General features: G+C 30.2%; 4 protein-coding genes across 6 annotated transcripts; 3 read left to right on the forward strand and 1 right to left on the reverse strand.

Moving 5' to 3' along the window:
• Positions 1 to 102: 102 nt before the first annotated feature.
• On the forward strand, positions 103 to 2,541 carry LOC112687922 (beclin-1-like protein). Its single transcript, XM_025560910.1, has 8 exons — positions 103 to 402; positions 462 to 619; positions 678 to 829; positions 890 to 944; positions 1,112 to 1,299; positions 1,437 to 1,710; positions 1,956 to 2,170; positions 2,259 to 2,541. Exons 1-8 carry the CDS (start codon positions 291 to 293, stop codon positions 2,365 to 2,367), a joined length of 1,263 nt encoding a protein of 420 aa, XP_025416695.1. The 5' UTR covers positions 103 to 290; the 3' UTR covers positions 2,368 to 2,541.
• Positions 2,447 to 7,296, reverse strand: LOC112687924 (uridine diphosphate glucose pyrophosphatase-like). Of its 2 annotated transcripts, none has more exons than XM_025560914.1 (6): positions 7,279 to 7,296; positions 5,438 to 5,543; positions 5,330 to 5,373; positions 5,040 to 5,104; positions 4,772 to 4,985; positions 2,447 to 2,780 (listed from the first exon to the last, which is right to left on the reverse strand). In XM_025560914.1, exons 2-6 carry the CDS (start codon positions 5,516 to 5,518, stop codon positions 2,543 to 2,545), a joined length of 642 nt encoding a protein of 213 aa, XP_025416699.1. In that variant the 5' UTR covers positions 5,519 to 5,543; positions 7,279 to 7,296; the 3' UTR covers positions 2,447 to 2,542. The 2 variants fall into 2 exon arrangements, with proteins under 2 accessions (XP_025416699.1, XP_025416698.1); XM_025560913.1 differs by lacking the exon at positions 7,279 to 7,296 and adding an exon at positions 5,618 to 5,799.
• Positions 6,832 to 9,615, forward strand: LOC112687923 (methionine adenosyltransferase 2 subunit beta-like). 2 transcript variants are annotated; one of them, XM_025560911.1, is made up of 6 exons: positions 6,832 to 7,021; positions 7,960 to 8,035; positions 8,159 to 8,346; positions 8,613 to 8,765; positions 8,839 to 9,047; positions 9,125 to 9,615. In XM_025560911.1, the coding sequence occupies exons 1-6, from the start codon at positions 6,889 to 6,891 to the stop codon at positions 9,374 to 9,376; spliced, it is 1,011 nt and encodes a 336-aa protein (XP_025416696.1). In that variant the 5' UTR covers positions 6,832 to 6,888; the 3' UTR covers positions 9,377 to 9,615. The 2 variants fall into 2 exon arrangements, with proteins under 2 accessions (XP_025416696.1, XP_025416697.1); XM_025560912.1 differs by lacking the exon at positions 6,832 to 7,021 and having other exon boundaries at positions 7,862 to 8,035.
• Positions 9,616 to 20,996: 11,381 nt separating this feature from the next.
• On the forward strand, positions 20,997 to 21,633 carry LOC112687985 (52 kDa repressor of the inhibitor of the protein kinase-like). The gene is made up of 2 exons (XM_025560998.1): positions 20,997 to 21,122; positions 21,247 to 21,633. The coding sequence occupies exons 1-2, from the start codon at positions 20,997 to 20,999 to the stop codon at positions 21,631 to 21,633; spliced, it is 513 nt and encodes a 170-aa protein (XP_025416783.1).
• The last annotated feature ends 4,554 nt before the right edge of the window (positions 21,634 to 26,187 follow it).

Raw genomic sequence — 26,187 nt, forward strand, 5'->3', positions numbered from 1 at the left:
AAGAAAGGAAAAGGGTTGTTGACCATTGTTCAAGGTCATTTTATCATTTTTATGTTTTGTATGGTTACGTCGTTATCACTCGAACAATATTATTGTTATTGTTATTCATACAGAATATAGATATCATATAATTAACTTTTATGATTTTGGCCGCAATGTTCGTTTGACTTTCCAAGGGTAATGTTTGTCTTTAAAATTTTCTTGACAACTTAACGTTCTTCATTATATCCGTTCATTCCACCAACTGGTTATATGTGATATGTTAAAAATCATCGAAAATAGTGAAGAAAATGTCCAACACCAACGTGAACGTGAGTTTTGCGTGCCAACGCTGTTTCTCGCCCATTCGACTGGACAGCTCATTCAACAGTATTAGTGAACACACTATCGCCGAACTGTCATGTAAGAACTCTGACAGCTGTATTTTTTATTATGATCTATTATTTTTGTTTTTGTTGCAGTACCTATTATTACATGTCCGGAAGTTGATCTAGAATCTCAGACTCAACATGTTGATCATATGATACCAGGTTTCCACTTAAATGATTCATCTAATGGCAATAATGGATTTACACTGTTGGGTGAAGGAGAAACGCCAACTCTCAGTCATCAAATGAAAGTTAATATGTTAAAACCCAGTTTGGTTTACAATAGTTGACTTATTTATTTATGTGTAGGTAGCAGCAAATCTTTTTGATATTGTGTCTGGAAATTCAAAAGTTAATCATCCATTATGTGATGAGTGTACAGACTTATTAATGGATATGATGGAAGAAGAGCTTCGGCAAGCCGAAGCAGACTATATGGATTATAGCAACTACTTAAAAGAGTATATACCATTTTTATTAGAATATGTAAGCTATTTGTATTAATATTTTTATTGACATAGACTTTCTACTGAAGAACCAGAAGATATGGATGCACTGAACAAAGAATTTGAAGATGTGAGTAGAATATATTTTGTAATTGAATTTCTGGTGTTGTATAATTGAATTTCAAAAATAATCCTAATATACTTAGATAAGGATAATTATTTATTAATTATGACAATATACTATATTTATACTTCATAAGATATAACAAATAATAGATAATAGATAAATAATTGTAGTTGTCAAAAGAAGAAAAAAAATTAATGAGTGAACTAGCCAACTTGCAAGAAACTGAAAATGCATTAGATTGTGATATTAGAGAAGCTGAAAAAGAAAAAGAGAGACTAATTAAGGAAGAAGAAAGGTATTGGAAAGAATACAGTAAACATCGTAGAGATTGCATTCTGATAGAAGATAAACAAAAAAGGTAATTTTTTGTCATTATGATTAGATTGATAATTATTTTAATTAATTTATTTTAATTTATTATAATAAAATTATTTTGTTAAAAATACCTAACTTGTTTATTTTTAATGTAAATATATATATAATTTTTTTTTATAGTATTGAATGCCAAATAGCTTATACCACCTCACAATTGACCAAGCTCAGAAAAACCAATGTTTTTAATGCAACATTTCATATATGGCACCATGGTCATTTTGGTACTATTAACAAATTACGATTAGGTAGATTACCTTCCGCTCCTGTGGACTGGGCTGAAATAAATGCTGCATGGGGTCAAGTTACATTACTGTTAGTATCATTAGCTCGATATATGAATTTAAAATTCGATAAATATCGCCTTGTTCCATATGGAAATCATTCTTATGTTGAAGTAAGTGAGATTTAAATAATAAATTCAAATTTTATTAAACAAAATGTTCAAATAGTATATTAAAATAGTACAATGAATTATTTTAACAATTTGCGTTTCCATTATAATTTGCTTAATTATTTATTATTATAATTGATGCATGAATTATAAAGTAATGTACATTAAAATATAAAATCATTTTTAGTGTATAGTTAAGCATCGATGGCCAATTGATAATACTATTAATACTTATTGAAATTATTAAGGTTTTAGGAGAAAAAAAGACACTACCATTGTATGGTCAAGGAGGAATACGATTTGTTTGGAATACAAAATTTGATTTAGCAATGGTGGCATTTTTAGACTGCCTCCAGCAATTTAAAGAAGAAGTTGAAAAAGGTAATTCCGGGTTCCATTTACCATATAGAATGGAAAAAGGCAAAATAGAAGATTCGGCTACAGGAAATACCTATAACATTCGGTAATGATTTAGTTTCTATTAAAATTGAGCATTAATATTGTAATATTATTATAAACACAATAATTCATTATTATACTTTTTGTTATAGAATACAATTGAATTCAGAAGAGGGCTGGACTAAAGCACTTAAGTTTATGTTAACAAATTTAAAATGGGGTTTGGGATGGGTATCTGCTAAGATAAACCATGAAATGTAAATAAAATAAAACTTGGTACTCAGGATTTGAAAAAAATATTATATTATTTGTATTTTATAAACATAAATTTCAATGAAAATGTAACTAATATTTTATAAGTATTCATGTACCTATGTGTTTAACATATATTAAGATTTATATAAAATTTTGAATTAACATTGTAATTTCTTGCCATTTAAGTACACAAAACAATCTTGTTAGTCAAAAACCACATCATTCCAAAAAGAAAGCTAGCTGACACATTTAGAACTTCTGATTGTGTAATTATGTCTCTGATTTGTGGTATAGTATATTCAACAACCTCAATGTCTTCTCCTTCGTGTTCTAGACCACCTCCTTCAGAAATTTTCATTTGATCAGTGACTTCAGTATAAAAAAATGTCATGACTGAACCAGATGAACCTACCGAAGACCTAAAAAAATGTACACTACTTAATACATTTTTAAAAATTGAATAGTAAATAAAATTAATATTGTTTAATCAATAATATGTACATGTAAAATATATTAATTATTTTATTAAATATCAATATTTTACATTGTTTAAAACATTTTCTTAAACAATGTATATTAAGCCTGTGTGCAATCTGTACATATATTATGTGTGTGTAGTAAATGATGAATGTTATTGAGGAAAATCGGCATAACACATAGATTCTGAACACTCAATTATGAAATAATTTCAGATTACCTACCTTATTGTCATAAATAATAATACAAGTGATTCAGCGATAATACATTCTTAGGTAAATAAACAATAATATAACATTCAAATTTTTTTTTTTATATAGATAAAAAAATAATGTAATAAGTTAATAGTTTAAGCTAGATTGGTAAATAAAATATAACAAATAAAAAACATCTCTATTAGAAAATAAAATAAAATGTTAATTAATCCTAGAAACATAATTAATGAAAAACTAAGACAATTGTAATTATATTTTGCTTTTTAATAATATATTGTTCCGTTTTATTTTATCAACACATGCCTACAATAGCATAGGCAATATTATAATAAATACAATTTTATCTACTTACAAAATATAAAATTTAAAAAATAATTTAGGTACCATTTGGTATCCACATAATAAAGTAACAAAACTTTCTCTTACAATTAAATGTGATGTGATGTTAACCTTGTAATTGATACAAAGTATGGATGTGGATTTTTTTTAAATAAAGTTTATTTTATAATTTAATCATATGCTTTAATATTTTTCTCTCAAACGTATCCTGGGATGGGACATGTAATTGAATTTGATGCAATAAAAAATTTTGATCCAACGAGTAACTTATTTTTATAAATTTAGACTTAAAAGCCTGACAAAAATAAAACTTAAAGTAATTAGATTTTAATTCTGTAAAAATATTTGAGTTTATCATTATTTTTCTGTTATAGTGGAAGTCGATTATTGAATATGCATATAACTTATTTTAAAAAAAAAACACATTAGTAAATCTAAAACAATTTAAAAAAACAAAATAGGATATAAGATTAATTTAAAAAATGCAATAAAAAATGGACTCCTACTATGACCAATAAAGAATGTCAATAAACTCAAATATTTTTACAAAATTTAAATTCATTCATTTTAAGTAGGCATGGTTATGTCAGGATTTCAGGTCTAAACCTTAAAAGAAATACACTGCTTCCAACTGAATTCATTTTATAATTTTATTTAACAAAATATCAGAAAACATATTATTTTGACCACCAACCATCGCTTTTCTTTATCTTAAAATCGACAAGAGCGTACACGATTCCAAGAATAAAAGTGTCTCATACTTGTATGCACATGTACGTGATACTCACAGGAGACATTTTTGTGTTACTGAATATAAAATCCAAAAGGTTGACTACTTTTTGATTACTTACAATGAGCCAATTTAAATTCTGTAAAAAGATATATCTTGTTGGGCCTTTTAATTAGGTTATGTTGGAAATAAATTTTTACTTAAAAAGTTATATTTGAAAAATGTTGAAACCTCATTTACTTATACGAAATATATAAAAAAATATTTATTTCCAGCATAACCTAGTAAAGTATTCCAAGAATTCATAATTTTTCCAGTTAAAATCGGCTCATTTTAAGTAGTTGAAAAGTTGTCTACCTTTTGGGTTTAAAGCATTGAAAAACCAGACCGCTTTCAATTCCTATTCTAAAACTATTCTCAAGTTCATACTTTACCTAACATCCAGTGGTATGTTCTATAGAAATCCTAAGAATTCTATAAATTGTCTAGGCATTTAAAATAACATTAAAATGTAATATATTGTCTAACAGTGATTCTATGATTTAAATACAATTCTTATAATCAATAAATAGCTGTTAATATATATACGAGTAAATAAAAAAAAAAAAACATAGTTTATATTAAAAATAGCAAAAATTAGTTACTTTACCTACAACTGATAATTTTTTGAATGTCAGATACTTTAACTTCATAACCACATTCTTCTCGTATTTCATCAACTGCTATCTCTTCTAGACTTTTATTTTTGTCCACAATACCGGCACAAAATTCTACAGTCAGTCCTAAGCTAGGTGGATATTTGTCAATGTCAATGAGACCTTCTTTAGGTCTATCATTTTCAGGAATACTTTTATAATAGACACCTAAATATAGTAATATATAGTATATAAATATACTTAAAATTGATGTAATATTACCCGGTCTAAATTGTTTAACACACACCAATGTATTTCTGGTTCTGTTATAAATTATCACATATACTCTAAACACAAAACAAAAAGTACAACTAGGTAAAAAATAGAAAATAAAAATACGTAGTTTATTATACCACTAACTGGTAATGAATATTTAAACAATTTAATTTCACTAATTTGTAAGAAAATAAAAATAAAAGAGTTATTGGTTAATTATAGTATTTACTATTCAATAACATAACTATGTGATGTAGGTAATCTGTTTTTTATTTTTAAACATAAGACATAATTACCCATTATGACTATCAATTAGATCCCATTTAATTTCATGTCCTCCCTGAAAAAAAATATAATATGAATAGAAAATGTATTAGAAAATAAATAATAATATAACATATTACTCGTTTAAACAGGATGGAAAATGGCTTGATAAATGCTGACTCTGATGTTTTAACAACTCTGACATCACTAATAGGCTTCATGGGTTTAACAGTGAATCCGGAACATCTGCACACATCAAATTTTTAATTCCAAAACAATACAAGCTTTCAGAATCTAATAAACAAATAAATATGGTTTACAAAAAAAAAAAAAAACAGAAACAGTTGTCGTCAGTCAGTGAAGAACGATCGCGTTGTCTTTTCAGTTTTCAACAATTCAATGCGAAAGAAAACTACGTTTAAACGCGAAGTATTTAACATGGAGTGTATACTTATAAATTATGTAATTCATTTTACGGTATATCTAGAGATAATAAATATCAACTTCACGGATACCGAAGATAACAATATATTTGTTGGTTGGTTGTTGGATGAGATATCGCTATCACATTTTACATTCCATCGAACTACCACAGGATAGATTAAATCTTACGGTACATCCAATGCTCGACTTGGAAAAATTAAAGAAGGGGGACTCTATTTACTTTAAAAAAAAGAGCGTTCCCAAAACTTGTTAAGCGTTATAATTATAACATAATAATAGTAGGGGGACACTAAAATTTCTGAAAATTAGTTGGGGTACTCCGTCCCCTTGCGTCCCCCCACAAATCGATCACTGGGTACTTCCACTCAAAGTGATCCACCTTGCTTCCACATTTTATTCTGTAGTAATCTATTCTGTACTACAATTACCCACTATGATATTATAAATTGGGTATGATGTCAATCACGGATTAAGATTTACGATATACGATATATGATTGATTATATATTACTCATATATAATCAATGGATATATCTTAAACCGTGATGTTAATAGACATATATCAGTTTTTTGTTGTGCGATTATGAACCTGACCTTTCGCCACTTCTCATTGGTTCACATATTATCGTGATTTTAAACTACTTTGGCGGTAATTGTAGTGAGCCCGTTGAATAAGATTATTTAAATAAAATAACATAACAACGATTTGAATTACAATATAATATTTTAATAATTTCTACACAAGTAATGTTTGGATTTCAGTTCTCCACATACGGATTACCTTCGTCTTTAACAAGAACAATATAAAAATTGAAGCCCCGAGTAATATATCGGTTATCCTAATACACTAATATTTTATTAACTTATCAGTACAATCCATATTATTAGATTAATTGCGTATTGCGATTAATCTATTACAAAGGTGATTTCTATTATTATACAATCTACAAATAATATTCATAATTAATGCAATCTTTAACATTACATATATCACATGATACTATATAATCGATTATCTCGTTTTTATCAAAATTTTTTTGTAAAATATTTTATATACAGAATATTATATGAAATTAAATGTATTCTATGATTTAATTATTAAATTCAAATTTAATATTGAACTTGTTTTTTTACACATTTATCAACAATGCTTGTTTACGTTTTTGAGGGCTGTAAAAAGAAAAACCTCATAAAACCGAAAAATATTCATTTACATAAATTTCCAAAAAAAATGCTTGCAATAAAACAAGGATCTATACAGGATGTTAATTTTGATAAAGGCAAGTAAACAGAATAGTTTAAATGGTAAGTATTTAAGTTGATTTTCATATGTTCATAGTTGATTTATTTAAATAATGTTACATATTACTAGGTAAAATATACTTATAAATTATTAGTATATAATTTTTCTTTTGCTATAATTTTTGTTTAAAATGTACTTAAATAAATGTAAAAATGTAATATCTAAATATAATAAATATATAAATTATGAATATATATTATATATATTATATTATAAATATATAAATATACTCACTGCTGTGGTATGTTTATTACATTTTGGTCCACAACATTTAAAACCAAAGCCACTTTGTTTTGAAGGTATTAGCATTGATTATAGATAGTAACTATCTATAATCAATGGTATTAGCTCGCCTATTTTTATGAACTTTTTTTTTTTACATTTATGTATTAATGAATATTATGTTTGTATTAATTACCCAAATTTTATATATAATACTATGAACATTTTTTATTTTTGGTAGATATAAATTTGAAATCCATATGAACACATAAAAGTTGGTACCAAAATTAACGTAATACTACCATTTATCCCAAAGTTATGTTAGGTTAAAATGTGTAGTCTTTCAATGTTATTTGTATGGAAGTTCAAATTCATGCCATACGGTGGTGGGGGTAGCGGCAGTTGAGACGGCTCGTTTTTCGCAACATACGAACATGGGTGAGTCCGCGCTCCAGTATATTCTTATCTATCTCAGTGTACCCAGTTTATTATATCACGAGTACCTCTTAACAGTGTCAGATTCGCCAACGCGAGAGAGCGACACCAAACACTAGCAACTGTCGTAACAATTCAAAATAGAAAGTTTAGTATTAATATTAAATATATTTTATTTTAATTTGTCAACATCAAAATATTTTTGAAATCTCAACAATAATCAAATAAATATGAAACTTTTTCTGACTGGTGCTTCAGGTTTGTTAGGCAGGTCTATCTATGAACGATTTCTGGGTGAATCAGACTGGACTGTGTGTGGGATTTCATTCAAAAGGCAAGTAGAAAAACTAGTTACTGTAAAGTATTCAATATTGTGTTGGTCTTTCTGCTGCATCAGTTAAATTCATAAATATCGATTTAAAAATGATTTTACTCAAAAAATCTAATTGATTTACAGAACAAGTCCTGGGTTGACAAAACTCAATTTGCTTGATAAAGAATCTGTCACTAATTTACTTCACACTGTTTGTCCTGATGTGATTGTTCACTGTGCTGCTGAACGATTCCCAGATAAAGTAGAAACTTATCCTCAAGCAGCTTATGATCTAAATGTTGGAGTTACTGCTCATTTAGCTGATATAGCAAGTAATTGTCTACATTTTCTTTATAATGAATAGTATTTAGTACCATAGTATCATTTAATACCAAAATTTATGACCTCTAAGAAGAATTCTGAAGGTCTACCTATAATATATTATATTTAATCTAGAAAGGCTAAGAATAATTATACAAATTTTTTATTTATATTTATTAATAATCTTCCATTATTGGTTATCATTTATCAATATTTCTAATATATGATTGAATAATTTGTCTTTGGAATAAAAAATAATAATTTTTTTTTTTATTAGACAAACTTAATGTGCCATTATTATATATTAGCACGGATTATGTGTTCAATGGTGACAATAGTCCATACAAAGAAACTGATGAACCAACACCTATAAACGAGTATGGAAGGTTGAAGCTTTTAGGTGAAAAAGCCGTCTTAGCTGCTAATTCAAGTAAAATTTTTATTTTTCTATATATTTTTTAAATATATATCAAATATTAAAGTTTAATGATTACTGCTTACAGAAAATATAGTTCTTCGTATACCAGTACTCTATGGTCCTGTTGAAAGTTTAGAAGAAAGTGCTGTTACTTGTTTATTAATAGGATTAAAAAAGTGTCAAAATGAGAATAATGAATTGTTTAAAGTATCTAATTATGAACTTCGTAATCCTTCTAGTGTTAATGATATAGCACACATTGTATTTAAATTAATAGAAAAAAAAATTGTATATGTAAGTAAATTATATTATTTATACATTATATTATTTGTATATTGTTTTGTGTATGAAAGAACAATTATTTTTTATAGAATAATAATATCAGTGGTATTTATCAATGGTGTGGAAAAGAAATATTTACAAAGTATGATATGGTGGCCAAAATGGCTCATATTTTTGGTCTGAGTATGGAGCGTGTAATTCCTGTAACAAGTCAAAGTGGAGTGAAGCGTCCATTCAATACTATATTAGATGTTTCACGTATTAATCAATTAAACATTGGAATACATACCAATTTTGAAGATGGAATAAAATCTGTATTGTGTGGTTGGGTTAATAACTAAATGTTAGTTATAAATAATGGCACCGATCCAATGTGTAACCTACACATACATTTTCGATCCAGTGTGTGACCTACATATAGGTGTTGACCCATACTGCATTTTTTATAGTTATTAATTCATTTATAATTAATTATCCTTGTCTGATAAGAATTCATCGTAATTTATGTATAATTTATGTCATAAAAGCATCTTTCATGTCTGATAAAAATTTGTCAAATATAGTTTGCTTGTTTGGGTGATTTCCACCACTCCTCTTTAATTTGTCTGGGTAATAATGGAGATGCGTCGTTTACTATTATTTCATGTCGCTTTTTCACTATTTTCCACAAACATTCTATCGAGGGGCACCGAGACCTCTGCCTAACCTACATATTGAAATGGGTGGGTGGGTGCCGAGTGGGTAGTAGCTGATGCCTGATAGATGTTAACTGTAAGAAAAATATATAAGAAATATATTAGGTACCTATGTAAAGAATAATAATTATTATACGTTATACACTAAATAAAAATTAAAAATTGATCTGTTATGACAATATGTTATTATTATTTAAAGTAATAAATTTTAAAAATGTAAGCAATGAATTAGAGTTTATATATTTGTATTTAATTACCATTATTACTAATGATCTACAATTATATTCATATTTTATATTGAATTTTAACATAATATCTATGTTTGTCTAAAATAGTACTAATCATAACTGTAAATTGAGGAACATAAAAATACACAAATTTTTTATAAATACCTTTATACCTCTGTAGATTTCATGTAAGTACTATATATTTCTTATTAGTAATAGTTTATTTGTATGATTCTTAAATGGGTACCATAATTATGGATTTTTGCTTGTTATACGCATAACACAGTTTTATGAACTTATTAAGGATATATCTATATTATAACTGCCTTATTGAATGAAATTAAGATAATTAACTTAAATAGGTATTTAGGTAAGGTAGGTGGGTGGGTGGGTTGTCAATTATGATTTGCCCTACATATATTTTTATATTTCGGCGCCCCTGATTCTATGGTTTGAGTATTGGCATTTGTATCGGGATCAATAAACCATTTTTAATGATTCACATTACTGTGTATGTACCCTTCATTGTTTGACGAATAAGCTCTCCATTCATGACTATGGTTTATACTTCCTAGTTCTACTTTATTTTTAATTATAAGAAGTAATGTTGTTTTATCACGTTTTTCTGCGATTACTAAACGACGTTCCAAAATATCATTTTTTTTTGCAACAAAGTCCAAAAACCCACAGGCCAGATACACGCGTTCTATAATTTTTTGTACATACTGTATTAATACTATTATTATCTTCTGTAACATCATTTTCGTTACTATCATTTTCAGTTACCTCCCTTGGTCTAATATCACAACATCGAAGACGACCACGGTTATATTTGCGTTTTCCTTTGAATAATGATTCATCGATTTGAACTACCACATTTTTTCCACTTAATTTTGATCGCTTGTCAAATTTATAAATAGCCACATCGCGACATAAATTAAACCAATCGACACAGTATTCTTACTTCGGCCAGTAAATTGTACAATTTGATGAACTGGTAAAAAATGTGTCCAATGCCATAGTAATTCCATAATCTCGGTTAATGATAAATTACTGTGACATCTATTATTTAAATCTAAGTAAGAAAAAAATTGATTTTGTTTTCGAATTGAACAATAAGTTAGACTACCTCTTGTTGAGCACTCAAAAGAAATGTATTTTTTAAAGGTACCATCTGAATTTTGTTTTTTACTCGTTCTCTTACATTCTTTTAATATTCCACCACACTCTTCGTTGTTTCTCACTTTGGTACAACGATTATTATTTTCATTTAGTGTTGGTAATAATTCTCGGTCTTGTAAGAATTGTACACGCATTTTTTCATCGTATATAATATGTCGATATGGGTATCCTAATGTAGCACTCGTAATAAAAACTACAAATTTACTAAAATCACAATAACGCCGTATTTAAACTTACTAAAACTCACAATAGCGTAATTCGACAAAGACAGTGAAACCGTAACTGAATGCTAAACGGTTTACAATTATCACGTTTGTATCTCTATTCTCTACACAAAAATAAATATATTTTCCCATGTCATATAGGATAATACACACATTGGCCATAGGTTGCACATTAGCCCGGTAAAGATAAGGATAGGTCAATTATTAGTTGTAGGTCGCACATTGGACCAGTGCCTAAATAATTACTGGTTATAAACGTTAATTGTTTTAGTCAAATAAAATATTAAAAATGTGCAATGTAATAATAATTTATTAATAAAAATATGCATTTAGTGCCTTGATGGAAAGTATTCAGTTTAATGTTACCATGATTTTTTATGATTTTAATTTTGATATTTATAGATATTTTTCATTTATTAATCATAAAAATAAAATTTTTAAAAAATTAATACTACTAACAAAATCACTCTTAAAGTAATTATTAAAATAAATCAGATAAAACAATATCAACATGTATCAAAGTACTTTTCATTAGTTGCACTATTTCTTGTATGCATTTGAAAATGAATATTATTCACATTTGAAAAATAATTCTTAATGAGCCTGTATGAAATATTATCTCATACATACTGTTATTATAACCTCTATAATCTAAAAATATATTAGTGTCTACAAAATATAATATAGCACTAGATAATTAGTAGTATTATTGTACTAAATCATATAATTAAAATTTATAAACATTTTTTGTAATTAAAAATGTTAAATGTAAAATATTATATAATCAAATTCACTTGTTTACAAATATTGTAAATATTCTTATTTTAGTTTTTTTTTTTATTAAAAGGAAACTTTGTTAACAATTAGTTTCGATAATTATGTTTACAAAAATATTACATAAAGGTATATAACATTAACGACAGAAGATATATTACAAATAAATTAAATTTTTAAGCCGGCCTGGTTGATGAAGAATATAAGTGAGGTAATAATTGGTATAATTGGTGAAGAGAGGATGGATTGAGTGTCGAGAGGGACATTGAAAGAGTGGATTATGGCGAAGAGGCTATTGCGTTGGGAAACCAGTGAGGGACAATGAAAAAGTATGTGTGAGATATAGCAAATCATGGGATCATGAGCGTGTAGTATGCATAAAGGGGAGTCATTGAGAGAAAGTTTATAAGAGTGTGAAGGTAGTAGAGTGTGTCCAAATCTTAAGCGTGAAAAATAAGTATATGTTACGATTTAATTTGAGGTTGTGAAACCAAGAATGAGAAGGTATAGACGGTGAGATAATTTTGTACCAAGGGGCATAATTGGGTGCTAGATTGTTCCATTGGTTGTGCCGTAAATTAGAAATATGAGATTTTAGTAAGGGGCAAAAATCGGTCCAGAAAATTAAAGTTGGAGAAGGACAGCAGAACGAGGAAGTAGATTTTGCAATGGAGTCCGCTATTTCATTACTTTTTATACCAGAATGGCCAGGCACCCAAAAAAATTCAACTATAACATCTGAAAGAGAAATTTCGTATAGGAGTTGCCTGATCCTGATGGAAATAGGAGAAGGGCGGGAATTGAAAAAATCGGAGGAGAGGCTGAGAAGGCTTGATAAGGAGTCGGAAACGAAGAGGAAGCTACTGGGAGGGAGGGTAGAAATGGTTGAGAGGGCTTCTAAAATTGCGAAGCATTTTTTAATTTCAGTAGTGAAAGATGAAGCAAAAGGGGGTAGATTATTGGATTTGGAGATATGTAAATCGGGAATGTAAAAAGCGTAACCGGACGAAAGAGGGGAAACGGAACCATCAGTATAAATTAAGGTGTAATTGGGGAAATGATTTTGGTTGTATTCTAAGAAAAGGTTGTTGACGATGATAGGTGATATAGATTTAAGTGACTTGGAGGAAACGTTAAAAAAATGTTTGTTAGTGAGAACTTTAGGGGTGTAAGACAGTGACAAATAATTAGTTTCGTAAAAGGGTTTTTTTTGGAATTTATAATAAAGTCGCGAGTTGAGGTTAAGGAATATGCCGTGGATGCAAGAATTGGAAGTGATTTTTTAACATAACGCCAAGAGTAGTAGATGTCGAGGAAAGAGTTAAATATAATAGGATAGCGAAGGGAAAGATTTTTAAGAAGAAATTTACCAGCCAACCAGTGGCGTATTTAGGGGTGGTGTCCTGGGGGTTAAAATCCCCCCAATTTTTTTGTAGTTCTATTTATTACTGAAGTATTGCAAAATATTGTTGACGAATGATGAAATATTTTAAAACTGCTTTGAAAATTGAATAATGTATATTTCATCTTATACCAGAAAATAGGTACTATTTATTTGCAAAATATTATTTGAACTTTCGCAGTAAACCGTGAACTACGTAATTCTTAGAATTGTATTATCGTTTCGTGATGTCAGGTGAGCCGTATTATTGGTTATCACCTTATTATCTTTCTTCAAATACAAGTTATTGTCAACTAATTACTATAGTAAAGGCCAACGATATAAAGTATATAAGTGTACAGTGTACAATACACTCGAAGTACCTAAAACGATTTTATTTTTTGCTGAATAATTAAAAATTTAAGTAGATATCCTAAGATTTTTTTACTAAAAAATTACCATTTATGTAAGGTATTAAGATGTATTATAATCAGGTATGAATTCGTGATGAAACTATGTTAATATTTGTTGAGATAAAGTATTGCCAGGAGTCAGGACACCCCCCAAAAAAAATCTCAAAATACGCCACTACAGCCAACCATCTGATTCTGATATTAAAAGGGGGTACATACTGTTTCAATCTCTACGGCCGCATTAGGGGTGGATTTAATGGTACCGATAATTGATTTTAGGCAGGAGTTTTGGAGATTATTGATTTTTTTCCAATGTGAATAAGAAGCGGAACCTGATAGAAAGCCACCGTAATCAAGTTTGGACCTAATGACCGCTTTGTATATAATAAGGAGCGCGGAGGGATGTGATTCCCACCACGTATTGGAGATTGCTCTAAGGAAATTGGCCCAAAGAGAGGTAAATTTGGTGAGATGTAGGAGATGGGAGGCCCAACGGAGTTTGGAATCTAGTGTTAGTCTTAAATATTTTATACTTTGGACTATTGGGATTAGGAAATCGTTTATAGTGATTTCAGAAAAAAGAAGATAGCATATTGTGGTGAAAATCATGGCCTTACACTTTTCAGGAGCTATAGAAAGAGAAGAGGATAGAAGGTTTTGTAGGAGATCGAGCGAATTGTTAAATGATACTATTGCGAGATCAAGATTTGAATTGTTGGAGAAAATGACCAGATCATCGGCATAAACTAGATACTCATGGCCAGCTGTATTTAGTTGTTTTATAATGAAGTTCATATACAAATTAAAAAGAATAGGACTTAGGTAGCTACCCTGAGGAAGACCTGTGAAGGTGGAGCGAAGTTAGTGGAACCGTATGGGAATGTGAATTTTAAAGTTTTATGTGAAAACAAGAGGGAGATAAGATTAATGAATATAAGGGGTAGTTGTAGTGAATTAAGATGAGATAGAAGAGTTGGTATATGGATTGAATCAAAGGCACCACGAGTGTCAATAAAGGCGGCAGGTAGAAAATGTTTGAACGCTTGATAAATTTTGCTCGAAAAATTTGCTAGGCATTCAAGTGTGCCTCTTCCTTTTCTGAAGGTAAATAAATTTTCAGAGAGAATAGAATTGTGTTCGAGCCACCAATCAAGTCGGTTTTTAAAAAAAAATTCCATAATTTTGCATAATGCTGAGGAAAAGGCGATGGGTCTGAATGCATTGGTAGCGTTGGCTTTGGGAATAGGTATGACTTTGAATTCATTCCACGAGTTAGGAATTTTGTTGATAAGAAGAATTTTGTTGAGAATATTTAGGAGGTATTCGACGGCGTTAGTAGGCAAATATTTGAGCATGGTGGGGGAAATATTGTCTAGACCAGAAGCAATTGATTTACGCGAAGCAATCGCCACGTTTAGCTCATTTAGGGTATTAGGCATGGCGATTACGTGAGTGGTAGGTGTATTGGAAACAGGCAGAATTGATATATGTAAGGCTTCGGATCGCGAAGGGACGTAACAAAGTGCTACTTTACAGCAGAAATCGTCAAACCAACTGTCATTGTGAGGACGAGGGTAAGTAAAAATACTATTGCGAAAGCGTTTAGCGGTGTTCCAAGTAGATTGGATGGAAGATGAAGGGTTAAGATTCATACAAACTTGTTTCCAAGCTTGCCTTTTGGATTCTTTTAAGAGATGCGTGGTTGCAGCGCTGGCATTGCGATAAATGAGATAATCTTGAATGGATCTTGAACGTATAAAGGTTTTATATAAGGATTTGCGATAAGAAACTGCTTTGGAGCATAAGAATTCCACCACGGTGGAGAGGGGGGAAATTACAGCGGTTATTGTGTTTGATAGGAATAGTTTTCTTAGAAATATCTAAGATCATATGAGTGAATTGTTCATAATCTTTTAATGGACATGTGTAGGAGTTGAGAGAAGGGATTGAAGAGTTTATGAGTTGAGAAAAAAGGGGCCAATCAGCTTTATTGAGATTAAATTAAATGTTAGAAGAGAGATCACTGTATAAGGTGGGTCTGTTATTAGGTGAGAAATTGGGATCAGTTGAATTGACAGATATAATGATGGGTAAATGATCACTACCGTTGGGGCCTATGATGCGCCAGGTAGAGAGCCAGAATAAATTTGGGGTGGTTAAAGATAAATCAATGCACGAATTTGTAGAATTGGGTCTACCTACGTGCGTAGGTGAGCCGTTATTCAGTATATTAAGATTAACGGAGTTTAACGCGTCGTAGATTAAATTACCTCGTCTGGTGGGCATTAAGGTTCCCTGTAAAGAAAGTGTTGTGCTGAGCAAGTTGGAAGAGAGAAAGCCAAACCAGACATTCCATTGAAGAAGATTAATCATTAGAAGAGATAACGGAGGTGTTTGGAATAGAGAGACAAGACAAGAGGAATGATTAGATTACATTTTGAAGAGAAGAGGGGGATAAGGGAGAGGGGTTGGGAGAGTTGGATAAGGATTCAGAAAATTTGATGCAGAAAGCGTAAACCCATGTTAGATCAGCATAAATAAGTTTGGAATCCGGAGGCCGATATTTACTAGCATAATCTAAGAAATGCCCATTTGGTAGAGAAAAATTATTTTGGTTTGGAACATGAAAATTGGCTTGTTTGGAATAGAAAGAATGGTTGTTATGTTTCCTATGTGGTGTATAGTGATAATTAGATTGAGAAGTTAACGGGGGAAAAGAACTCATGGAAGTGACCGAGACTTGATGAGAAGGATTCATCACAGACTGTTTGTAATCAATATTTGAGTAACTAAATGCGCTTGAGAAGTAATTTTTTTTCTTGAGAGAGACTGCTTCACGGAAAGGTAGGTTTTCTATAGCCATAATTTTCTTTACATCCCTTTGGAATGTCCACTCTTGACAGTTCCGATCGATAGAGATGGGGGAGTTTACAGAAGATGCATACTGGATCAGTAGAGTTGGATGAAGGGCAGGTAGTTATTGAGTGGTCATTTAAACCGCAATGACTGCATTTAATTTTACTTCGACAGAATTTTGCCGTGTGACCAAATCGTAAACAGTTATTACACTGAATGGAGGAACGGACGCTGGGAGAGATTTTGAAAGTGACGTTGTAAATCGATAGAGCATCTGGTATTTTAGGGGATAAGAATTTAATTTCTTCAACACGAGTAGGAATTAAGATATTTTCTTTTTTGATTGAAATGCGTTTAAAGGCAATTGCACGGACTGTATTATTAAGTCCTTCCCAGAAATCTTCTTCGGTTAGGGAACTATCGACTCAGATTATTCCAAAAGAGTAGATGAGCGTAGATGAAATACATGCTGTGAATCCGTTGGTTGTGAGTAGAGAAGAGGAGAGAAAGTTGTTTGCAGACATTTTAGTATTGAAGGTGATTTTTATTTTTTTGTGACCAATTGGTTTGATGTTGTCTATACCATCAAAATTTGAAGAAAAGATTTTTGCATATTTTAACGGATGCCAGTGATCAATATTTAGGTTGACATCTGAATGTTCAGCAATGGTAGTGTACGGACCAGTGTAATCCGCGGAGAAGTGTTTATTAAGTTGTACGAGATTACGTGACGATTGCATTACGTTTGAATCGGAATTTATATTTGTGTTTATACTATCGGCGAAGTTTGTTGTATTTATGGTAACAGGAACATTAGCGTGATCAATAGTAGAATGCGATAAAGTTGAGTATATATTCATATTATTATCGGCTGCGTCATTAGAGGAGTGAGATAACGAGATATCGTAATTGAATGTACTGCCGGACATATTTAGAACTGGTGGATTAATATTGATAAGTAGAGTGAGAGAAAGGGAACTAATTGGATTTGATACCTTTTTAGTTTGAGAAGCTTTTTTGCTGGTCTTAACGGTCCAATCCTGATCCGTGTTGTGCGGTCTGGAGGCATTGGATGGCTTTTTAATTTTTCCAATTGAGCTGTTGTGATCATGCGGACAATTGTCGCCGCCGCCTGAAGACGACGCCGGCATTGTACAAAAGGCGATAGCAGAATGTAGATAACGGAGCGACGAATTAACTAACAACTAACTTCGATGGTTGACTTATCGCGACTGCATATTTTAGTTATTTTAGGATAAAATAAAATGTATTGAAATATTTACAGATATACGTTATGTAAATGTGATTTTTCTTCTGTAATATTGAATTTAATGATTGGTTTGCAGCAACTTCCATGTTTCTCTGTCATTAGTCTTCCTTTTCAATTCATGATATGAATTACATCCTTGATCTATTATCTGAATTATGTATTGCAATCTTGGTTTTCCTCTATGATTTTTTACATTTGATTATTTCTCCTAAGATTAGTAATAGCAGCCCATCGTGTCTTAAAATATGACCTACTAATTCATTTCGCCTTTTCCGTATACTCTTCCACATTGATTTCCTCTCAGACACCCCTTCTAAAACTTCTTCATTAGTGATTCTGTCAGTCCAATTTATCTTTTCCATCCTCTTGTAATACAAAATTTCAAATACTTCTATTTTTTTTATTTCTTCTCTTGCAATATTTCATGTAAATTATTAGACATAAAGATGTGTAGATCAAGAATAAAAAAACGTAACCAGCAGGTAGTGGGGAAACGGAACCATCTGTGTATATTAAGATAAAATTGGGGAAATTGTTTTAGATATAATTATTATCGGATATTATAGTGTCGTTTGCGCAGTTATATTGCCATTTTGTTATATTTCCCATTATTTCAGCGACTATTGTGAATAATGTGGCTTAATTCATTGTTGTCATCCAGTGATATAGACTTGTGAATTTCACCGTTAACAAGTGTTGACATATAAGTTCGTGTGCGGGGTCAATTTTATACCTTTTTGTTGTATTCATTCTTAAGTAATTACGGCGTTCAATGATTTGATTAAATATCGTAAAAAAAAATATCCAGATTTATTACAATAAATAAATAACGATTTCTGAGATAGTCTAAGGATTTTTGTTTAAATAAAATAATAGATACTTCGATTTTTTATTTTTATTATTTTTATCTAGTTAAATCTAAACACTTTACTTTAAGTAATAATAAAAATTATTAAACACCTGTGCGTCCGAGCTGTCTCGTTCGGGCGCCGTATACATAGATGTCGTGTCGAATTAAAAAGCTGGTGAAAAGTATGGAATGAGTGCCGATGACGAACCCCAGTTAATTCATTCTATGGAATGCATTAACTGAGGGTGCCATCAGTAGAAGATTACAAAACCTCGAACCGTTAGATAAGGAGACACGTCATCTTTTTTATGTTTCACGCAAGTATTCCTTAAGAAATTCGAGAGAAGATTCAGTTCGATTCTCGGTCAGATTTTTTGTGATTTTTTTTTAATTCTTTTTTTTTTGTTAAGCCTATTTATTTATTTTTATTATAATAATATTATTATAATTATTGGTCCGCCAATTACATTAATTATAATATTACTTTCAAATACAAGAGATATTGGCAACTATGTAGGTTTTAAATTTAATAAAATAAAAGACGACGAACTTTATGATGTTCTACATGATCCGTGGGTTCCACATGAAAATTTTATTTGTCCTCTAATTTCTCAATGAGATAAAAATCGTTACTTTAAACTTCACTGGATAAATGAGTATCCCTGGTTGTCTTGTAGCCAAACACTCGGATGAGCTTTTTGTTGAATTTGTGTTTTATTTGGAAGCGATGAGGGAGGTCGTAGTCGTGTAAAACTAAGAGAATTAGTTACAATACCATTATCTCTTTACAAAAAAGCAAAAGAAAATTTTAAGGTCCATCAAAATAATGACTACCATAAGAATTGTGTTTTTAAATCTGATAATTTCATAAGTATTATGAATGGAAAAATACAAAATATAGAAACAACATTAGACACTGCTATGACACGTAAAGTTGAACAAAATAGGCAAAAATTAATCCCTATTATTGAAACCATACTAATTTGTGTCCTACAAAATATATCCATACACAGTTATAGAGATGATGGTTCTATATATTCTGTTGATGACAATATCAAAAATCAAAAAGGAAATTATTAAGGCTTTATTAGAATTTCGTATTAATGCTGGAGATCAAATTCTAAAAGAGCATTTAAAATCTGCAACATAAAATACTGCCTTTATTAATAATACGACGCAAAATGATTTAATTGATTGCTGCGGAAATGTAATAAGTGATAAAATAATTCAAAAAGTTCATATTTCAAAGTTTTATAGTATTTTAGCTGATGAGACGACTGACGTAAGTATTTCTGAACATTTTTTATTTTGTGTTCGGTATTTTAATTCGAACACATGCTCAATATGGGAACATTTTCTTGGATTCACAAAGGTTGAACATCTAACTGGTGAATATTTAGCTGACACCATTATACAAATATTAAAAGAAAAAAATTTAGATCTTGCTCTGCTTCGAGGACAAGGATATAATGGTGCCGCGAATATGAGTGGTGCGTTTCAAGGAGTACAATCTCGAATTGCAAGTTTACAGCCTCTTGCATTTTATACTCACAGTGCCAACCACAGATTAAATTTAGTGCTCAGTAAAGCAAGCACTGTACCTTCTATTCGCAACACAGTCAGAATAATAACAAATATTTATAACTTCTTAAGGGAATCTGGTTTAAGAACTCAAATTTTGAGTGATAAAATAAAAGAACTTTTTGCACATCAAAAAGCAGTAAAAGCTAAAAAGTTGTATAAAACACGTCGGGTCGAAAGACATGATGGAGTTTTACATTTTTTGTAAATATTATCAGCTATAATAGTTACATTAGACGAATTAAGCCATAGCAATCATACAGGAAGCAATGCACAATCTCTAACTGCAGCTATTTGTAAATTTGAATTTTTGATTTCCTTAAAAATATTAACGACATTTTTAGCCATAACACTTTCACTTTCAATTCAGTTACAGAATATTAATATTGACTATACACAATCGATAAAAATTATCATCAATGTTAAAAATGTATTAACTACAATAAGAGAAAATTCAAAAACGGAATTTAAAAACATCTTTGAAGAAATAACAATAACTGCAGGAAAAATGGACGATGATATAAGGATTCCAAGAGTAACAAAAACACAATGTCATCGTGCAAACGCTAAGCCCCAATCAACTGATTTATCTGAATTCTACCACGTTAACTATTTTCTATTTGGATTATCTTATGTCAGAACTAAATTCACGTTTCAATGAAAATAACGATTCAGTTATTTCTAAATTAAAATTAATCATTCCTAAATATTATTTTACTTATGAAACTTCAGACGATAAAATTTTGAATGCGGCTCAGATATATGAAGCAGATTTACCTCATAGTATTGAAGCACTACGCGGTGAGTTAAATTTATGGAAACAATTTTGGAAAAATAAACCAGAAAAGGCTGAATCTTCAATGGAAGCTTTTAAATATGCATCTATGTTTCCTAACATTAAATGTCTTTTAACAATCCTTAGTGTGATACATATAACAACAGCAAGTGCTGAAAGGTCATTTAGTTCTTTAAAAAGGATTAAAACTTACCTACGATCGACAATGGGCCAGGAAAGACTTAACGGCTTAGCAATGTTGCGTTTAAATAAAGATATTCAAGTAAAACCAGGAGAAATACTAGATGTGTTTACTAAAAACCAAACGAAAACTTCAATTCGACCTATGAAGCAATATGAGAACCTATAAAAATATTTTTACTTATTTACTTATTAATGACTACATATATGTATAAATTATTTAATAATAATTTATACATTATTATTATCATTATTATTATTACCAATTTTGTTTAAAAATAAGAGTATGTATTATTAATTATATCATTAAAGAATCATTATACAATTTATATCTGCCCCCCCCCCTATCAAAATATCAAAGATCCGCCACTGATGTATGTGTTTATTATATCGATAGTGAAGGAGAAGTGTTGTCTGATAAGTATTTAGTTCAGTTTTTTTTCGTTTACCCATTGTCGTCGAAAAAATTTTTATTGCAGTGAAAATAATTTGGTCATCGAATTTAAAATTGAGGATGGGTGTCACGTACTACTTTAATCGAGAATTACTCCTAAAAAGTTAAATGTAACCAAAGGTTTAAAATATAACTGAATATTTTTTTATTGCTTTCATCAAAATTAAAGATTTATATAATTATAACCTAGACTAACCTAACCTAGGCATAGCAGTGAGTTAAGTTACTGCAGCATCGGTCGGTGACAGCAATGTTTCTCAGCGTGTCACCGACCAGCAACGTAGTTGCGCTGTAATTATTGCGCGGAAATGTCTGTTTTTTCGTGTTTTCTTTATAATTATCAATTGTTCTTATAGTTAAGAATCATGAGGCACTGAGATCACAAGTCTTATTTTCATAGTGGCACGGAGGCATCTTTATCATCATTATGGTATCCGGTGACCGTAGCTTTTGTCGCGAATCCATTATCGTCTTATGATGCACAATTAATATTTGGTATCTTGTCATTTTTCATTGTGTGCATCTCGAATTCGTTCACGTGTAATATTATTACTACAGCCATTTTTTGTTTAAACCACGTTTTTCTTTATTTTGATGTTTAATAAATGTTATTCTACAGAACTTCATTGCCTTACACTTATTCGTTACCATGTTTTAGGGTGTTCGCTTACTAGCATCAATTGTGATTTAATGTGGTTTTCGTTCTACGCTGCAAATTTGTATTTTCGTTCGTGACTGTTGCTCAGTGTTGTATACACGCAGGGACTGTGCCTTTATTAAATTCATTGTATTGCTCACATCTCTGGTGCATGGGATGAAATCCGCCATCTAAAACATAGTCACATGATTTTAAATGTCAAATTTATGTTCCGACTGGTTGATGTAATGACATAGTGAGAAAACCAAGGTAATAAGTAATATTATAATTAATGTAATTGGCGAACCAATAATTATAATAATATTATTATAATAAAAATAAATAAATAGGCTTAACAAATAAAAAAGAATTAAAAAAAAATCACAAAAAATCTGACCGAGAATCGAACTGAATCTTCTCTCGAATTTCTTAAGGAATACTTGCGTGAAACATAAAAAAGATGACGTGTCTCCTTATCTAACGGTTCGAGGTTTTGTATTCTTCTACTGATGGCACCCTCAGTTAATGCATTCCATAGAATGTATTAACTGGGGTTCGTCATCGGCACTCAATTTATAAGATGTTGAACGAATCGTACTTCAAAATGTTCTGGAAATCGATAATACTTGTTTTTTGACTGTTTAGAAATTAATTGGAGCTCTTCTATTCGTACTGCTGAGCTTTTGTAAAATGTAGTCACAGCTTTCACATTTGATTTCCAGTTTTTTACTTCCACTATTGATGCTTGTAAATCTCCAAACGCTAAATCAGACCTATGTGCTACGCACCAAATACAAAGTATCTCTTTTTTCAAATGTTCTTTAAGTCTGACCCAGAGACCACTTTTCTTACCAGTGTTGGCACTCTCACCATCGGTAGTTAATTCAGTCATGTTTTGTGTAGCAGTGTGTTCTAAATTAAGGTTTTTTAAAACGATTATAACCGAATCAAGTAAGCCTTCTGCTCCACGCTTAGAAGAATGGCTTTCTCCGAGAAATATATTTTTCATTTCTTTATTTTTATCAAGGTAACGGGCTGTTATGAACTTATTATCAATCGAATATTTATCAACAGAACCATCAACTTGTAATGTAAAACATTCTGCAATTTTCAATTCGTTTGTAACTAACTCCATGGTAATTTCAGCAACCGTATCTAATATTTCACGATATATAACAGGATTTTTATGGTGAACTGCAGAAGAGAATTGTTTAAAACAAGCAAATTTAGAATCCAAACCATGTTCTCCATAATTAGCAATTTGAGCATTAGCATGCATTTTCGAAAGTGATCTAGATGGCCAAGAATTAGCAGATAATGTCAATACTTTGCTATCATTATGGACATCGACAGCTAATTCAATTAAATTTTTAATAATTTCCGACTCATGGTTTTTAAGAATTTTCACCCATGGATGTTTATCAGTCTGTGTTAGCCATAGGCGCTGAGTCTCGTCAGCTTTACGAGCGGCATTATGAGCGTCACTATGCAAATGGTCAACAACCCTTATCAATTCTCTTTGACATGCCCATTACGAGAAAACTTTATAGCTTCTGAAATTTGCTCAAAGCAAACCATGCATTTTAATCCTGATCGCTTCCCCAATTTAATTTTTTTTGAGCATAGAAAATGTTTGCAATAACCAAGTAACATCTAGTTTCGCCCATTTATACCACTCTGTATTTAACTGAGATTCATTTTCTGTCGTATCAAATGTACTAGACGAAGAATTGGTACTTGTACACGGTATACGATTTTCAATAATTAATTTTCTTTTTTTTTTCTATATTTTGATCTTTTTCAAAAAAATAGTCTGTAATACATTTGGACATTTTAATATTGGGAACTATAACGGATTAAATTGATTTGATATATTGATATCTACAAGGGAAACAAAATAAAAACAATATTACCTATGTATAATATAATATATGTTTGAAGATGACAGTTTAATAAAATTTATTTGATTTTTAAATTGCATAATGTAAACTACAATGTCGAAGGCGATCGTTAAGAAAAACGGGAGAATAAACGTATCTAAATCATTATATGGGTGTTTAATTTAGGGTGATTTTCAGACACGGATATGCCCATGTAGCATACAATGTAAAGAGCCCTATAATTATGAATCGTCCTGATTAGTATTTACTAAATACCAACTCAGACCCAATGTCTTCTTTAGAGGATACAACAATATTTAATTTAATATTATTGCTGTGATAATGATTTGTCTTCAATTATATATTGAGTGTATAGGAAATGTACCGTAGAATTCAAAAATAGTTCCAAAATTAATGTGGGATTCGAATTTCTAGAGTTAAAGACAGAATTATCTTATATTATTTCATTGATATTATTTCCACGGAATTGGTATATATAAATGTCTATATATTATTAACCGATAGTGATAATTGCTTGGTTTTTTTTTCTTATTTCGGTAACTATCATATAAGTGTTTTGAACTAATTTCCACTTTATTATGTTTAATATAACTAATTTTATCGAATGTATTGTATGTGTCCCTCTTAGAGGACATTGGGTCTGAACGTTCGTGGCGTTCGTGATTTCGTAATCACTTCGTCAGCGTTTCACGTGTCGTTACGATACCGATTACATTTCGCTCCCTATATTATTATTATTTCGCTTATACGTCATTATAATATTATAAAGTAATAAAATAGAATATATTATATTTTATTAGTTATTTTATTATTTATTTTATTTAAAATGGCTAGAGGGTTACGCGACCATGAAATTTTTGATTTATTGGGGGGACGGTAACGTGTCAGAATTGGATTTTTCGGACGAAGAAACGGGTGAACTACATGAGAATGAAGAACTACAAGAATTATTAAATAATTCTGAGTTATACGAGGACCGAGAAGAATTGAATGAACCAGAAAACACAAGTAATAATATTAATTTTAATATATCAGAAAAAAAAAATATAAAATGGGATAGAGTTCCTTTTCATTCACCAGATTTGAAATTGAATGATTTAGAGGAAATAAATTATCCCCCCTGAAATGCCTTCTATTACAGATTATTTCTATCAGTACTTAGATGAAAATATTATTGAAAAAAATGGTATATTATACTAATTTATATGCCGTACAAACATCGCAGACTAGATATAAACCCACCAATTCTAATGAAATAAAAAAGTTTATTGGGATACATTTGATAATGGGATGTCTAAAGTATCCTCGTGTTAGATTGTATTGGGAAAATGCTACTACTGTGCATATTGTAATGGATACTATGACACGAGATCGTTTTTTTACCTTACGTCGAAATTTTCATGTAATAAATAATACAGAAATTCCTGAAAATAATACTGATAAATTTATAAAAATACGTCCTTTATACGACGCAATCAATAAAAAAATGAATAGTTTACCAGTTGAGAAAAACTTAAGTGTGGATGAACAAATGATTCCTTATAAAGGTCATTTGCAAATGAAGCAGTATGTTAAAGGTAAGCATAAAAGGGCATAAAGGCATTTTTGTTATGTGGTGAAAGTGGTATGACTTACAATATACTACTTTATCAAGGTGCTACCACTGAATTAAATCAAAATATTCAAAAAAAATTTGGTCTTGGTGCTAGTGTAGTATTACATTTAATACAG

The sequence above is a fragment of the Sipha flava genome, unplaced genomic scaffold (genome assembly GCF_003268045.1).
Source record: "Sipha flava isolate LNK unplaced genomic scaffold, YSA_version1 36_pilon_pilon, whole genome shotgun sequence".
Classification (NCBI taxonomy): domain Eukaryota; kingdom Metazoa; phylum Arthropoda; class Insecta; order Hemiptera; family Aphididae; genus Sipha; species Sipha flava.